Source organism: Centruroides vittatus, unplaced genomic scaffold, assembly GCF_030686945.1.
Source record: "Centruroides vittatus isolate TY-2023 unplaced genomic scaffold, ASM3068694v2 contig_628, whole genome shotgun sequence".
Taxonomy (NCBI): Eukaryota; Metazoa; Arthropoda; class Arachnida; order Scorpiones; family Buthidae; genus Centruroides; species Centruroides vittatus.
In genome coordinates this window covers 1487517-1505310 of record NW_027122385.1, presented here as the reverse complement: position 1 = coordinate 1505310, position 17794 = coordinate 1487517, and the positions used below count along the sequence as shown (strand labels likewise).

The following is a 17794-nucleotide window of genomic DNA, read 5'->3' as shown; positions in this document are numbered from 1 at the left end:
CTTAAAGGGAGTCTTTGATAGACTGTTTGATATTTGTAAGGAAGACGAATTAGAATATATTGAGGAAAGTCAAATAGCGCAAAATTCGATTGATGAGTTGCTATTAGTAATAGATAATCAAATCTAAAATTGAAAAATAATAATAGTATCTCCAGCATTGATAAAGTTAATGAAATATCAAATTTAAAATATTGAAAATTAAAATCCTAAATTGACATTGCCCTCATTTTGAGGAATGGCATCCATTCAGTGACCTGTTCCAAGCAGCTATTACAAACAATGGAAAATTGTTAGATGATCAGAAACTACAGTATCTAAAGTGTTCATTAAGAAGAGAAGCTTTAAAATCATGCAATCCATATCCATTTGTGATCAAAATTTCGAAATTGCGTGGGAACTACTTTCCCAACGGTATTCTCAGAAAAGAGAATTGGTAGCTTCGTTAAGAAGATATTGAGTTTTCCAACATTAAATTATGAAAATGTGGTACAGATTTTAAATATTGTTGACTCGACTACAGAGTGTATTCAATCATTAGAAGCCCTAAATTTTAATATAGATGAGTTCTCGAGCATATTATTTATGTTCATTATTCAATTTAAGTTAGATGCAATAACCAGAGACTGGGGAAGCACTCACTTAAGGGTGATGATATTCCTCCATTAAATGACTTATTAGAATTTTTGAAGGGTCATGTTAGAACTCTACAGCCAACCAAAACATAGACTAATAAAAGATTCATGCCTAAGGTTACATCTCTTGCTTCTCAAATGAAGGGACAATGTGCATGCTGTAAGGGAGACCATTCATTATATAAAGGTGCAAAATTTCAGAAGCTTAAGGTACAGGACAGAATAGAGTTAGCAAAAAGGAAAGGTTTGTGTTTTAATTGTTTGTCAAAAAATCACAGTGTGAGAAATTGCACTGTCAATGTTTCTTGTTTAAACTGCAGAGCCACAATAGTTTTGCAATGTGAAAACGTGAATGTCTGATGTTCAGCGCTGCCTTCCTGTAAGCGTGGAAGTTTGACACTGGCATTTGGAATGTTGGTGAAATCATGCTCAACGTTCCAAATGCCAGTGTCGAACTTCTAGGCTTACAGGAGCGCAATACTGAACATCAGATGTTCACGTTTTCACATTGAAAACTTTGGCTGCAACCTCACTAATGTTTCTTGTTTAAACTGCAAGAGAAGACACAACTCACTCTTGTGTTATGGAAGGAAAAGAAATTCCATCTCCAATGTAGACTCCAAGTCAAATCCACAAACTAGCCTTCCATCCATGAATTCAAGTGACAAAATGAGATAACAAAAGGGACAATTTGTAAGTCAACCACTTCAATTTGTGCCTCACATTGTGAAGGAAGGTCAAAAAGGAATGTAAACAACTAAGTTCTATTATGTACTGCTCAAATTAGGATTTTCAATTCTAACAACAAATGGGTAGATTGTTGATATTTATTGGACTCAGGAAGTCAAAGATCGTTTATTTCTAAAGAGTGTATGACAAAATTAAATGTAAAGGTCAGTACAATTTCGGTTTCATGTCTAGACGCATTCACCACTATGAGCAATGGAGAGGTTGAAATTGATATTCACTTCTCATTTTAAAAGTGAACTGCGTGCTTCTACTTCTGCCTTTGTAATAGAAAGAGTCACAGAAAAACTTCCATATGTTTCGTTACCATCAGATATTTGCAATAATTTTAATTAATGAACTTATTTTGGCCAATCCCTTCTTTTACATGTCAAATAATATAGACATCCTGTTTGGCATGAATGTATTTCTTTCTTTAATCAATGGTGGTTTGTCTTTAATTTATTTAATTAAATGTGGTTTGGGCTGTACATTTGCATTGAGTTCGAAATTGGGATGGATTATCTCAGGCAAGGTGACCTTTGAATCCCATGAGCCCAACAGAGTTGTGATGAATCATTTGTGTATAAATACAGATGAGTTAGTGAGATCGTTTTGGGAACTTGAAAATATTCCCTCATTCTCGTGTGATCATCAGATGAAAATATTCTCGATTATTAAGTACTGAGAAAAAATTGTGTGAAATTCGGTTTGAGAAAAATGTTTGGAGAGATGATCACGTATGATATTATGTTGCGTTACCCTTTAAACCTGATAGAAGGGCGTTACAAAATTCTTATGTTACTGTCCTTCGAAGACTTTACAGTTTAGAAAGGAGACTCTCTACAATGCCAGCCATCTACAACCAGTACCGACAATTTATGCAGAAATATTTGTCTTTAGGACACATGGAGTTAATCTCACCTAATTGTAAAGACTTAGAAAATCAACATTATTATATCCCTCACCATTATATAATAAAGAAATCAAGTTTAACAACCAAGTTGTGAGTAGTGTTTGATGGCAGCAGAAAATCCTCATCAGGTACTTCACTTAACGATACCTTAATGATCGGTCCAAAAACCCAGGAAGATTTGATTAGTATTCTTTTAAGATTTCATTGTTACAATATTGCAATAACAGCTGATATAAAGCAGAAGTATCGACAAGGGAAGGTTAGACCTGAGGATTGCGACTTTCCACGAGAGTTCAGAAATGCCAATACAAACTTTGTCTTAACGCTGTCACTTGTGGAACATCAGCCCCATATCTGACTATGAGAGCTTTGAAGCAGTTAGCGATTGATGAGAGTTTAGAGTTTCTGAGAGCCACAAAAATAGTATCACAAGATTTCTATGTGGATGACATGTTTACTAGTGTAAACAACTCTGAAATGGGTAATGAACTGATTAATGAATTAATTCAATTATTAGGAAGAGGTGGATTTGAGCTCCACAAATGGTTCACAAGTGAACCATCAATATTAAAGGATGTGTATGGTGGTTCGTTAGGTACATGTCTCATACAACTAGTGGAACTAAAGTGATAACAATTCTAGGTCTAGAGTGGCATCCCAAAAAAAATATTTTCATATATAACTTCAAGTTCAATCATCATCAATGTAATTCAACCAAATGAACAATTTTGTCATCTATTGAGAGGTTATTTGACCCATTGGGTTGGATTTCTACCTTTTGTAATATTAACTAAGATGTTACTGCAAGAAATCTGGAGGCTTAAACTATCTTGAGATGAACCCGTGCCTCCATGTATTGATCTTAATTGGAAGATTATAAGTAAAGAATTAGGACAGTTAAGGTCCATTTAAATTCCTAGAAGAACGCTGTTACCTAATTACACAACCATTGATCTTCATGCATTTTATGATGCATCAAAGAAGGGCTATGGAGCAGTTTTTGTGCGATTATCAGATGAATCTAATGTTTGGGTTAGACTGCTAACGTCGAAGACTCGTGTAGACCATTAAAACCTATTTCAATTCCAAGGATGGAATTATGTGCAGCAGTTTTATTAGTTCATTTGGTACAAGCAATAGGGTAGATGTACCAGTTTTGGCCAGTGTAGTACCAGTTCTGGCCAGAAAACAAATTTAACTTAAAAATATAATCACAAATGAAACAAACTTTTATTGTTAACTGCTCACACAGTTAACAATAAAAGTTTGTTTTGTTGGACAGATTTGAATATGTGGTGATTATATTTTTAAGTTAAATTTGTTTTCTGGCCAGAACTGGTACACTGGCCAAAACTGGTACAGGTACATCTACCCTACAAGGTGTATTTCAAATTGAGATTAATTCCATATTTGCATGGAATGATTCAACCATAGTGCTCTCTTGGTTTAATAAAGGCTGATCCTTCTAGGTGGCAAGTATTCATCGTCAACAGAGTATCAGAGATACAATCTATTTTGCCTGCGGAAAATTGGAGTCACATTGACGGAAACAAGAATCCTGCAGATTATGCATCACATGGACTCTTACCTTCAGAACTTGTAGCACATGACTTATGGTGGAATGGCTGCTATCCAATGACATCCCATTCACCATTAATATACTTATTTGTGATGCAGCATTAAGGGAAGAGTGTAAACATGCTACTTGTAGTGTTGGCACAAGCATAAAAGAGCTACCTGTCATTTCTAAAATATCATCATTTGTAAAACTTCAGTAAACACCTCTCAGTTTTACATTCACATTTTCAAATCTAATTTAAGAATTATCTTTTAAAATACTCAAACATATTAAATCTGACCGATATTAATTAATGCTGAATAATGGTTGGAATAAAAACAATATTACTGTTAAGTCAATAAGAAAATAATTAAAACATGTCTGGTATATCCATGGTCTTTGTCAATAAGATGGGTAAAGGAGTGTAGAGTGCCATGTGCAATGGAGAGAAATAAGTACTCAATACCATACATTACATCTAAGGTGTGTCCCATAAATATAAAGGTGCAACTTGTTATGCAAATAAAAGGGTTAATGTTACCTTAGGTAGCCAAGATGGCGGCTCATCTCTAATTCCAGCAAGGAAACAGTGGGACACATGTTCTATCCTAACCTAACCTATTCTAATAAATTACCATTATTATTAGCAATCAAATTATTAGAATAGATTAGGTGAGGTTAGAATGTGAGTCCACTGTTTCCTTGCTGGAATTAGAGACAAGCCGCCATCTTGGCTACCTAAGGAACATTAACTAATAAAAGCTAAACTAATTATCACATAACAAAACCAATTTAATTTTGAGGTTGTTACAACTTACAAATAAACATACTAAAAAATCATGTAATTATATTGTTTAACAACTTGACAATAAATTAATTTAAATAAAAATCAAGTTTCTCGCTGTTCCAAAAATATAAAGGCAGGTTCGATTTTCTAACAATAGAGATCATACAGTACTAAGTATAACTGCCAAGTATTTCAAATGTTTATTTCTGTTACGTATTGATGTAAATGAGTTGTTTTTCATCATGGGAGATGCAAAACCCTTAAGAGATGTTGAAAAAGGCAAGATTTTAGCTTTAAGAGATGAAAGTTACTCAGCAAGAGCAATTGCAAAGAAGATTAATCGTTTTCCAACTGTAATTGACAATTTCATAAAGCTTGGAGACAAATACAGACAGAAGAAATCAACAGGTCAACCTTCAAAGCTTAAAATAGAAGAAAACATAGTATTTTGAAAGAAATCAAAAGCAACCAAACATCTTTACAAAAACTAGCATCAAAACCAAAGCTTAATGTATCAAAATCTACAATTGGAAGAATTGTTAATACATATCAGCATCTCATCTATAAGAAGAAAAAGCCTGCACCATCACACCATCACTAACCCCATCCATGAGCAAAAGCACTTGCAGTGGACACGGGAAAAAATGGTGTGGACAGATACATGGAAACACATCATCTGAAGTGACGAGTAGTTTAATCTCAACGGACCAGATGGTTGGACTTGTTATTGACATGGTTTGAGGGATGAGGAAGAAATATTTTCAAAACGGCAGCAAGGAGGAGGCTCAGTAAAGGTATGGGGTGGGTTTAGTCAGTTTGGCAAGACAAATATTTTATTACACTCCTCAATGGCCAAATGAATACAAATCATTATCAAGACATATTAGAAAGTTCTTTTGGCTTGGACTGATATAACTGCTGGGAATTGTTGGTTTTTCTAACAAGATAATGCCCCTATCCACACAGCTAAATCAACTTCTGAGAGGTTTTAATGTAATGGAGTCCCAGTTATTGATTGGCCAGCTTGTTCCCCAGATTCGAATCCAATGGAGAACTTCTAGGGAATCTTAGCTAAAGCTGTATAAGCTAATGGGTGCCAATATAACAACGTAGATGAGTTAAAACATGCAACTAACATCCATTGAAAACAAATAACTACAATAGTCCTTCAAAAACTTATACAATCAATGCCAGACCGTATCTACAAACTTATAATGAAAAAGGGGAAGAGTATTGGTTATTAGTTGATTATTATTAAAGATTTGTAACAATATTTTCTACTGTTCTAGTGATTTTGTAGTACACCTTTTTATTTTTGGGGACAGTGAGAAACATGATTTTGATTTAAATTAATTTATTGATAAGTTGTTAAACAATATAATTATATGATTTTTTAGTATGTTTATTTGTAAGTTGTAACTACCTCAAAATTAAATTGGTTTTGTTATATGATAAATAGTTTATCTTTTATTTGCATAACAAGATGTGCTTTTATATTTATGGGACGCACCTTATCTGTGAGTTCCCAACACGAAAACAACAGTCTTTGCTAATTATTATTTTTTCTTAATTCATTTTTCAGATTTACAGCTATTATATCACAGATGAAAAAAGAATACGGATTATGTGCTATGACGTATATTAACACTATGTCTATATCTCAAATTTATAATTCGAAGATTTATAAGACTAATCTAAAACTAAAAATTAACGGCTATAACGATACATTAACCCCGTTAACTTCTCCTTCAAGAATAATTTTGCAAGTTATTCTCGAAATTGTATGAGATTTTCGATCACATCTAAATTTACGAAAATTTCAGTTACTTTCAGTACATTTATTATAAATTTATCGCTAATTTTAAATAAATAATAAGCACATTACCTGGTCTACCCATTTCCGTTAACGACCACGTGAAACAACTCAACAAGAAACAAGCGGCACACACGTGTATACCTTCAACGTTGCCAGACGTTTTTAGCGTAGCAAAAACGTTCGTAGCAAAAAATTTTATAAAAAATAGCCCAAAAGTAGCCAACTCAAAAAAATTCTTTTTTAATAACCCGAGATTTAACGATAAAATAAAATTTAAAAAGAAAACACCACTCGTACTTTTCCAGTAATAACTTTAATCACAGAATAAATGTTTTCGGCACATTTACAGGCCTGTAAACTAATAGAAAATAAGGATCGCAAGACTCAAAATACTGTACATGCATAAACTGTTATTTACTAATGTGTCCAGAACACTCGTTTTATACGCAAAGTAGATTGCAATGAATTATGCAACAAATAATATACTTAAATAGTTGCCAAGATGGACTAAAAAAAATTAATATAAAATTAATATTAAATAATAATATTAATTTGCTATTTCAAAAAATTCATCAAACTATAATTATTTAATTAAATTGAAACTTGACTAATGTATTTCCTTATTAAGCCAATACGTACTGTACATTAATAATGATGCTAATGGATAAAGAATGCCTACATCCCACAGTACAGAAAGTAGACTATAGAAACAAATTAAAATATTAAAAACAGATATTAAATTTATCATTGAAAATAACACAAGGAAAAGTTAAAATCACTTTTAAAATAGACAGGCCGACGTTTTCATCGCGAAAGCGTATACGTCGGACGTTCAGCGTCATCTTCCTGTAATCCTAGAAGTTTGATAATGGCGTTTGGAACGTCGAGCATGATTCCACTGACGTTCCAAACGCCATTTTCAAACTTCTAGGCTTACATGAATGTGGCGCTGAACGTCCGACGTACATGCGAAAACGTCGGCCGCAACCTATTTATTAACTTTTAAAACAGAAAAACAAAAACCCATCTGACGAAGGGTATTGATGAACCCGAAATGCACATAGTTTAATATCTTCCGATTAATTAAATAAACTAATTATATATTATAATGAGTCTAATGTACAGTGATACCTCGGTTTTCGTCGATAATCCGTCCGAAAATAATCGGCGAAATCCGAAACCGACGAAAACCGAGGCAATTATTTCCATATGAATCAATGTAAATTCAATTAATTCGTTCTAGACACTCCAAATACATACCAAAACATATTTTATAGAGAATTAATATAGTGTTAAATACAATAAGAAATTAATATAAAAGACTAATCTGAAGGAAAGCGACGGAATTGTTCGGCTAGACGCGCGGGGTAATGTCTTGTCTTGTAGAAGGTAGCTGGACATGAGCTTCTAGCCTATATCGCTCCGTGGTAAGGTGTGTCGTAATTGTCATGTAATAATAGTTGTATGTGTTTATGATGGTCGTATCGCGGGGAATAATGCCTTCTGGGAAATCCGTTTAAGGGTAACTGGCCCCTATTCAGGCGTTACAGACGTGGAGAAAACCCGGAAAACTTCACGTGGCCCCTGGCGAAGCGCGAAACCACGACCGAACTCCCAGTGTTCATGTTTAGGGAACGGAACCGTTGGCCAATGGTGGGCCAACACGGGGTAATGCTCACCGAACAAGAAATAACACCACACTGAGCCGGAAAACGTGTGGGTCGCCCTTTGTTTTCCCAAGATTAGCAGCGAGGTCACTTGACCACGCCGACGAAATCCGAGGCAATCGACGAAAACAGAGACAGATTTTTCGAGAAAAAAATCGACGAAAACCGAAACTGATGATAACCGAAGTCAACGAAAACCGAGGTATTACTGTATATGAAAGAATTTACGTGAATTTACGTGAATGACGTTTTAAAACGTACGAAAAGTGGCAGCACTATCGAGAGTTTGACGAACAAAGAAACCATTATATGCACGAAGTTAAAATTCACATAAAATAATTAACGATAAATCTATCAGATAGTACAGTTCCTCCAGTTCTTTCCATGACCTTCACATAGAGTGAAACACCGGGACCAGTTTGTACAAACTAGGGTTGATCCCAAAGGGATTAATAAAGAAATCTCACTCAACTTTCAAATTAAATAACTCATTTCATAAGTTCTTTTAAACAGGAAAATTAATGTTAGCGAGGTTGCGGCCGAAGTTTTCATTTCAAAAACGTGAACGTCGAACGTCCTGCGCCGCGTACAAGATTGCGGCGCTCGATATTCGACGTTTACGATTTAGAGATGAAAACTTCAGCCGCAACCTCGCTATTAACACGAAAAAGGATATTTTAGAAAACTACTTTTACAAACACTTTCAATTTTTACTTAGAAGTAAATAAATTTACTACAAAGGAAACAAACCAAAATTTATTTGAAAAAACAAATATTTGTTTTATTTGGGTCTCTACTTAATAAAAAACGGTGAAACACCATCTTAAAGTGCATTTTTTATTCAAATAATATATTTATAAATAATATGTAGCCGAAAATGTAGCCAAATCAAATTTATGTAGCCAAAAATTAGCCAATGCGCCAAATAATACTTTTTACGCAAAACTAAAAAATGGGAAACCAAATTTGGCTCAAAGTAGTCAAATCTGCTAATGCCGTATCAAGGCAAGGTCCTATAATTTAGGACCTTGGTATCAAAGTCCTAGAATTCTAGGATGTTGATGCCTTATGCAAGGTCCTATAATTTAGGACCTTGGTATCAAAGTCCTAGAATTCTAGGATGTTGATGCCTTATGCCATTTGATAATCAATCTACGTATACATACATATACTAAAATACTATATTAGCCCAATTAGTCAAACAAGATATTTACAATAACTAAACAAAAATATATATCTATAAGAATACAAATATATTGATGACAATATATATTAACACATTAAAAGTTTTAAGATCAAATTTTTCTTTTCAAGGTAATAGCTAAGAATATTTCAAAAATTTTATGTAGCACTTCAAAACTATTTTCATAATATCGAATTCATTGCTTATTTCCGTTTTTGAGGCATTAACTAAAAGATTACAGTAGAGCATCGATTATCCGACTCAATTGGGAACTGAGGTTGGTCGGATAACTGAAAAAACGAATAACCGAAAAGTATGAAAAATATATTATTAGTATAGTGTATTAGTATATTAGTATATCCCATGTAATAAGCACGTTAGTATATCGCTATTAACCTACTTTGCGTTGGACATTTAGAAACGGGTTTCAGAGGATTAGCTGTAAAGCGCTTCTCGAGCGCTGCATAAAAAAACGCGCCCGTATAGTGTATTAGTATATTAGTATATCCCATGTAATAAGCATATTAGTATGACGGCCGGATGGCCGAGCGGTAAAGGTGGCAGCCTACCGCTCTGGGGGACCCGGGATCGAATCCGGACTAGTCGAATAATCCAGGAATTTTTCGGGGGGTGGTCCGTTCGGATATGTCGGGCCCGTCCCTCACCACCCGGTCGCCCCATTGTGGGCCTGGCCGAACCCATAATGGGCCTACTAAAAGAGGCCCTCTTAGTGCCCACAGGGCGAAAAGAGTTAAAAAAAAAGCATATTAGTATATCGCTATTAGCCTACATCGCGTTGAATTTTCATCGATGTTAAGCCTAACAATTTTTTTAAAAATAATAATCATGTTAAATTAGTTCTTTATTTTGCACAAAATAAAGACAAAAATAGAAAATCAAGCCTGGTTTAAATACTGACCTCCCTTTCATGGTCGAGCCAATGTTGCCAGCTAAAACACGCAAAAATTTAATAAAAATAATATTAATGTAGCCAAGACATAGCCAAATATTGCAGTGCCAGATTACTAGCGGACATTTGAATTTGCCGTCTAGAACGCGGTCGGTTAACCGATGTGACGGTTAATCGGGATCGGATAATCGATGCTCTACTGTATTCCGAAAATAGAAGAATAAATTCCATTCAAAAAATTTTCAACCCGAACTCATCCTTTTTTTTTTTTTTTTTTTTTTTTGTAACTCTTTCCGCCCTGTGGGCACTAAGAGGGCCTCTTACAGCAAACCCATTATGGGTTCGGCCAGGTCCACAATGGGGCGGCCGGGTGGTGAGGGACGGGGACCGACATATCCGGACGAACCACCCCCCGAAAAATTCCTGGGGATTTCTCGACCCGTCCGGATTCGATCCCGGGTCCCGCAGGGCGGTAGGCTGGTAACCTTGACCGCTCGGCCATCCGGCCGCTGCACCCGAACTCATCCTAAGTAATCATATTTTGCTTCCATCTGAAGCTCCTTTTTCAATAATCGTCTATTATTTATTATTTTTTGTTTTTTTTAAATACTTTTTCCGCCCTGTGGACACTATAGAGGGTCTTTTCTTCATACACATCGTAAGTTCGGCCAGACAGATAATGTGAGCAGTCGGGTGATGAGAGAGGGATCGCCTATGAAAAAAATTTCTTGAGATTGTTTTCCCAAACTCGATCCTTGTTTCAGAGCAATAGATTGGCGCTTTGATCACTTCAGCCATAAAGTTCAAGTTTACTCTTTTTCTTATAACTGTCTACCTCTCAAATTGTCGGAGTAATTAAATACAATTAAACAAAAAGGCTTTGTTTGTATTCAATTACTCTTTTTTCTTTGTTGGTAGGTTTTTCAAGAAATTCCTCAATTGGCGCTAAGTAACAAATTGAATGGTTAGAATTACTTTTGGTCTCATCTTCGTGTAACGGTAAAATAAAAAAGATTGAAGCTAAAAGTTGGTAAATGGGGCTGCAGTCAAAATTGACAAAAAGCACCATAGGAGCCATGATCATCTACGTGATTCCTGGAGTAGCCGATCGACCAACGCCACATCAACCAAAGGCAGGTTATCGAAAATCGATACGTGAAACTACGGGCGAGTTTGGAAATTCCAACCGGTGTTACTGGTAACTGCTGGTAATTACCAGACCGTTTATAAAATGTAACCTGAATAACCAACCGCGTTTAAAAATCACGATTGTGACGTCACCAGTACTTACCAAAGTAACCACGGTGACAAAGCGGTTACAATGGTTCTATTGAATTACAAGATGGCAGATACGTTGTATCGTGTGACGAATGTGGCTGTGATTTTAAAAGTTGAAAGGAAATAAAACATTTTGTTTCCGCGACACAAAGTGACCAAGATCAGAATGCCACGTCATCCCAAATTTCAGATGGGGGTAAGATAGCATGGCCAATGGCTAGCGAATGCTACGAAATTATTGATTTCACAGTATAAACTAAATAAAGATAAAGTTTTCTCCGATGCTTGTCCAAAAAATTCTTCAGGTTCATTTTCATCGTCATGTGATTCTGTATCGATATTCGAGGGCAATGATAGAATTAACAGTAATGTTCAAACTAACCACTCAGTCGGTTTGACGAAACACAAAATTTATATTTACAGTAAAAATGTACAAAATAATACAAATTAGAGTTACAATTAATTATGCACAAATACTAATCCCACGACAACCGACTATATCCGTACAAGTTCGTCGGAACAACTCCTTACGATCTCGCAAGCAGACTTATAATTAAACACCTCCGAGTCAGGAACAAGTTTGTACTAAACCACTGGAGTTTACTTTCCCCAGATTTCCGTAGCGTCCAACGAGAGAGACAGTTAGAACTTCGGTAACAACGATCCTCCCGATCCGATCCGATCTCAAATAGTCGACAGCGTTCGAACCCTACTCCAATCAAATTCGAATGTTTCCATAACGGCCGGCCAACGGTCACCTTCCGCCAGCCAATCGTCCGTCTATCGACGATTTAAAACTCAACAGTTCTTCTAACGGATCTTCCTAACGGTCCTTCTAACGGTTCTTCCGTTACGAAAGTTCGTTATATTAAAACAGGGCGGAAATCGCACGCCTAGGCGATTCCATACCCTACATTAACGATATCACCTCCTCTTGACTTTCCGCCATGTTGAACACAACAAAATAACCAGAGTGTTTAGAAATGCGCTAATCGCCCGGAATAACCGGCTATGACCGATGATGTCAGTCACCAATACCTCTGTGTTATCGGTTACAATTTTCAAACGCGCCCTAACAACGAACACCAACGTAACTCACTGGTTTGCGAATCAGCCAACTATCGCCATGATATTCTATCAGCGTCTTCTTGCCAAACTCTCAACATACTTAAAGGATCGCTTCTGCGACTACATCACTAACGACATTTTACAACACATTTTCGCCGACTCAGGTCTTAGCCTAATCAGGATACTCCTCTCCCAAGCGGCCAGGAGATGGTTACAGGACTATCACATTGACACCGAAACATGAGTCGACTTCGTTATGGCAATGAACACTACCCCTAATCCGGCAGACGGCCGGATGACCGAGCAGTCAAGGTGGCAGCCTACTGCTCTGGAGGACCCGGAATCGAATCCGGACTAGTCGAAAAATCCCCAGGAAGTTTTCGTGAGAGTGGTTCGACCGGATATGTCGATTCATCCGTTCCTTACCACCTGACTGCCTCACTGCTGAACCCATGATGGGTTTACGAAAAGAGACCCTCTTATTGCCCACAGGGCGGAAAGAGTTTTAAAAAAACTTAATCCGGCTGTCATTTTACGCGACCTATCCTTTCAAACGAGGAATCGCCTTCTAATTGTAATTCGAACGTTTTTTCAAGCTTGGAAATCCCAACCCTTTGTCGTTACAGATGGCTCTAAATCCAGCAATCGTACAGCTGCCGCCGTAATCGACGACACTTACAACTATACCGCTCGATACCTTCATTCTCAGGACAGCATTTACACAGCGGAAGCATAAAGCCTCCTGTGCGCAATTCATTACGCTAAAACCATCACGAGCGACGTCTACATCAGCTTTGATTCCTTTTCTGTCTTGTCGGTGATTACTTCAACAAAAATTCTATCATTAGCCACATAAGGTTGGCTCTAAACAGGAATGCATTGCCAAACCCATCCATGACTTTCACATAGACACCCGCCCACGTGGGTATAGAGATAAATGAGAAAGCGTACTCCTTTGAGAGCGACGAAAACATTAGAGCGCGCGACACAAACATCACAGCGAGTATCTCAGAAAACAAAGCAAGCGTGACCTCCAAACTCAGATGCAGGCTGATTGGGACTTCTATACATACGCCAAAATTTATCCCTGGCTGGGCACCATAACAGCCGTAAAGACATTATCTAATAAAGTTCGATACATTATCATTTTAATCAATAGAGCAGGCACTAACTCCCTCCTCACTAACACCTTTCTGTATAGCAGAAACCTCATCGCCACTAATCGTTGCAATTACTAGAGGTTGAGGTGCCAGTACAAACGTTAAACTTGTACGACAAGCAGAAGTACACGTTTGACGTTTTAAGTCCAAGTAAAATGCCTTGCGGCGTTCGTTCACAACATCACGTGACTCGGTGAACGTCGCGCATTGACTCACGGGAAATTTGTTGAAAAAATGGCGGATACATTTAACACGGAAGGTTACCAGCAAAAGAAAATACACAAATTAAACAGTTTAAAAGTATTTATAGGATGTTTAATAACACTAAATATCTATTTTTAATTAGCGTTGTGTCTCCTACCGTACGATCGGACGATAGAACTACCTCATACAGTAGAGAGTCGTTAATTAATCGGAACCGCCGGTAATCGGAACGATTTTCAGTTGGACTGTGTCGTGCTGAATCGAACGTTTTTGATACTAGATTTACTTCTACAGTATAATTTTCATGTTTTTATATTCTTCAATATATTTATTTTGTTTGTACAAAATGAAGAAATAATTTTTAACGATACGATAGCCTCGATTATTATTATAAAAATTTTCGTTAGGCTTAAAATCGACGAAAATTCAACACGAAGCGACACGCAACAAAGAAAAATTCAACATGACGCGACACGCAACGGAGAAAAATTTGAACATCGGACAGGTTAATGTATTTTTTCGTGCATAATCGGTAATCGGAACAAATCACTAATCTGAACAACCCCAGTCCCCAATTGATTCCGATTAACGACTCTCTACTGTACTTTTGTCGAGGGAAGTAGTGGCTTATGTAAATTCGAAAGCAGCTCGGAAAATTAATTTTTAGAAAATTTACAAACGTATTACGCTGTTGATAGAAGATGCCGTGGAAAAATAAACCTACCTGAAGATAAGCTATTATGAAGACAAATATATGGAAATTCTATAGGCACTTCGCATCACTCGCTAAAAAATTGAATAATTAAATAATTTCTGGATTAAAATCACCTATTTCTTTACAATATTATTCGTAAATGCTTAAATAATCATTATTTTAATAAAATACATCATAATTTTAACCCTAAACACAAAGATATGAAGAAGTTTATGCCGATCGTCTACTCGCCATTCTAAACGTAGCAAACGCCATTATCGACCGTATAGAATTGCCAGATGGCGGCGCTCGTCTGTCCGACGTTCACGTTTTGGGCTGAATACGTGCGCCTCAACCTCTTTATTAATTAAAACCATTAGCGAGTGCCTCTCATTATGCCCGCCGTTAGCATGTATCCATATCATAACAAACTTCTTGCGCGCCTATACCAGGATTTACACCTTCTAAGTGCCCACGTTAGCTACCCACACTCCCATCTGACCTCTCCCAGGCGACCTAGTCTCATAACGGACGAACCACCAATGTCAACCAATCATGAATTTTCCAGTTCCGAAAAAACGTAAATAAGGAACGAAATAGCTATCGCAGTTAACGGTCAATCAACTCGCCAGAAAGCGGGCAAGCAAGCAATCAAGCAAACAAATTTATTTTTAAAATCTTTTATTGTCTATTTTTCAGTATATTTTTGTTGAAAAGTGCTGTACGTTTATTATACTAATACATATTTTTTATTACAGATTCTAAAATAAAAATAATTCTTTATTTTATTACTTAATTTGGTAGTTTATGTGTTTAAATTTATTAATGTTAAAAAAGTAATGCAAATAGTATTTCAATTTACTATATAAACTGAAAACTGGGCAGTCTCTGTCACGGCATGCCAAAAATGCGCCCCTAGCTTTTATTTAAATTAACAATAATTTCAGGTTTTTGGGTAACAATATAAAAATAACAATAAATGCGGTTTTCTGCGTTTTTGACTGCGTTTTAGTAGGGTACTCCATGAGAAATTCAGTATATTATTATTTTTTTTTGTAATATGAATTTATTATTTATACCAGGAATTACACCGCTGCTGCTAGAACGCCCACTAGGGGGCGTCCCGGGCTACTAGTTAATGTATAACTAGCAAAAAAACAAGAGGTAATAGAGTTGTTAATAGGATAGAATAGGGATAAGCAAGAGGTTGTTCTAACGATCAAAGAAAAGTAGATTGCTAAATAGTGCGCGAAAGCCTGACATGTTTGTCCCATAGACTTAACATTGTAATTTTGCCAGCTATCAGATCTGAACCATTGCACTTTTTCATATCTCTCTTCAGTAGTATTATTTACAGGTTATGAGCTTTGATTTGATAACTGAACAATATTTTTAGCCCAAACCGTTTAATCAAACTAAGTCTTACAGATTCAAACCCTCTTTAAATTAAAATATCCGCAAGTTTCCAGAGAAGCCTCAAGTATTTTCCAAGGTGGTTAAAGGAGTTATCGTAACGAGATTTTAGGGAAGTATTTTCTCTCGAGAGGGCTCCATCTTACTTGGCTCAAAACATTCCTGCTCATAAACGGGTAGCGATAAACGAGCAAGCGGACAAACTTGTTAAGAGCCAGTCTCACGACTCTACGAAAACTCGATACATTACTCCGGAGAACTATATCATTGTTATAAACACTGAGATCAAACATCATATGAACATCGAATTGTTTTATTATCCAAGGCACACAGACTATCAGTGGCTCACTATCGACCGCCCCATCCTTGTCATGGATTACACGGATCGTTACACAGCTATCCTGATACATCGTGCCAGGACTAATTTCCTCATCATTAATTCCTTTCTCTATAAACGAAACCTGAAGAATACGGATCGCTGTAGATACTGCCCGAGAGAGAAAGACGCTACGATACACTGGCTAGACAACTGTAATCAATTTGAACTCGTACGCAAAAAGATACTGGAGAATAACAGTCTCATCCATAAAAAAATTTTCAAGACAAGTGATTGTCTAAAATTAACGACCATCGAGATATGTATACAGATTATGATTACATTCTTCACCGTATACAAGCAAACATAAATATTAAGGTAAATGTAACTTCCGCCATCTTTCACCACCACGGGGCGCAATAGTCTGTGAAACTCGAGCCCAACTACAAGAAAGAAAAACAGAAACAGAAACATTCCTGTCTGCTTATTAATCTGTGTTAATTTTTAACGAAAAATTATCGTTTATTTAATTATGACAGCTTGTTTGGCTCATGGTTGAACAAATCGGCCGCCAAGGTAGATACCCGGAATTACATTTCATGCGTAAGTAAATCAAAATTATTTATTTTTTTTTGATTTTTTTATCTAGTTCAATCTGTACTATAGTTCTTTAGCTTGAGTTTTTTAACGTAAATTGTCTTTTCTGACTTTGGAAAATTCCAGTTTTATAAAATTCTAACATAGAGCTAACAAACTCGTTGTATTTTAAAGAAGTTTATAGAATCGTGACTGGATGTCTTACTATTGTTCATTGCAACACGTGCTCGTTTGAAAAAAGTTGTTTTCTCGTTCTAATTCCAAATAATAAAATAAATTAGACATTTTATTTACTTAAAATCGTCATTTTGTCTGACCCTACTGCAGATACACATAACCCCATATCTCCCTACCCCCTCGAACTTTAACCACCAAAATATAACAGCATCAATCCCCTAACTAATAAACAAATCTCCCTGAAAAATTTCAGAAATTTTCAACAAAAAGTACAGGAGTTACTAAGCTTCAAAGAGGTTGAACAAAATCATGCCCCCACACACACTAATATTCATACATACAGAAAAAAACCAAATATTTTTGTTTTTTGCATTTTTGACGTTTCAAGATTCCCTAAGTCCAAAAATGTAAAAATCTTGGGGAGTCATTTTTTGACCTCATACAGAGGGGGTCATACTTTCCCTCTGTTATACAGTATACAACAGAGCCAGGAAAGTAAAGCTGTCAAAATTTTTAAGACAGAGTTAATCAAGTTGAGTAATTGAATATTAGTCATCAAAACTCATTCTAAAATTTTAAAACTAATTTTAGGATACTTATATAATATATACTGAATATATTCAAACTTTCGTAAAGAATTTTTTCATTCGTGAAAAATTTTAAAACGCGAGGAAAAGAATATCTGTTAGTCA

The 17794-nt window shown here is 36.1% G+C and overlaps 1 protein-coding gene across 1 annotated transcript in view; it reads right to left on the bottom strand.

Annotated features, from left to right (window-relative positions):
* Fib (rRNA 2'-O-methyltransferase fibrillarin) overlaps positions 1–6590 on the bottom strand; it is a 41947-nt gene extending 35357 nt beyond the window's left edge. The window contains exon 1 of the mRNA XM_067275523.1: positions 6505–6590. Coding sequence (XP_067131624.1) covers positions 6505–6517 — 13 coding nt within the window. The 5' untranslated portion in view covers positions 6518–6590. The remainder of the gene's footprint in view (positions 1–6504) is intronic.
* Positions 6591–17794: the final 11204 nt, after the last annotated feature.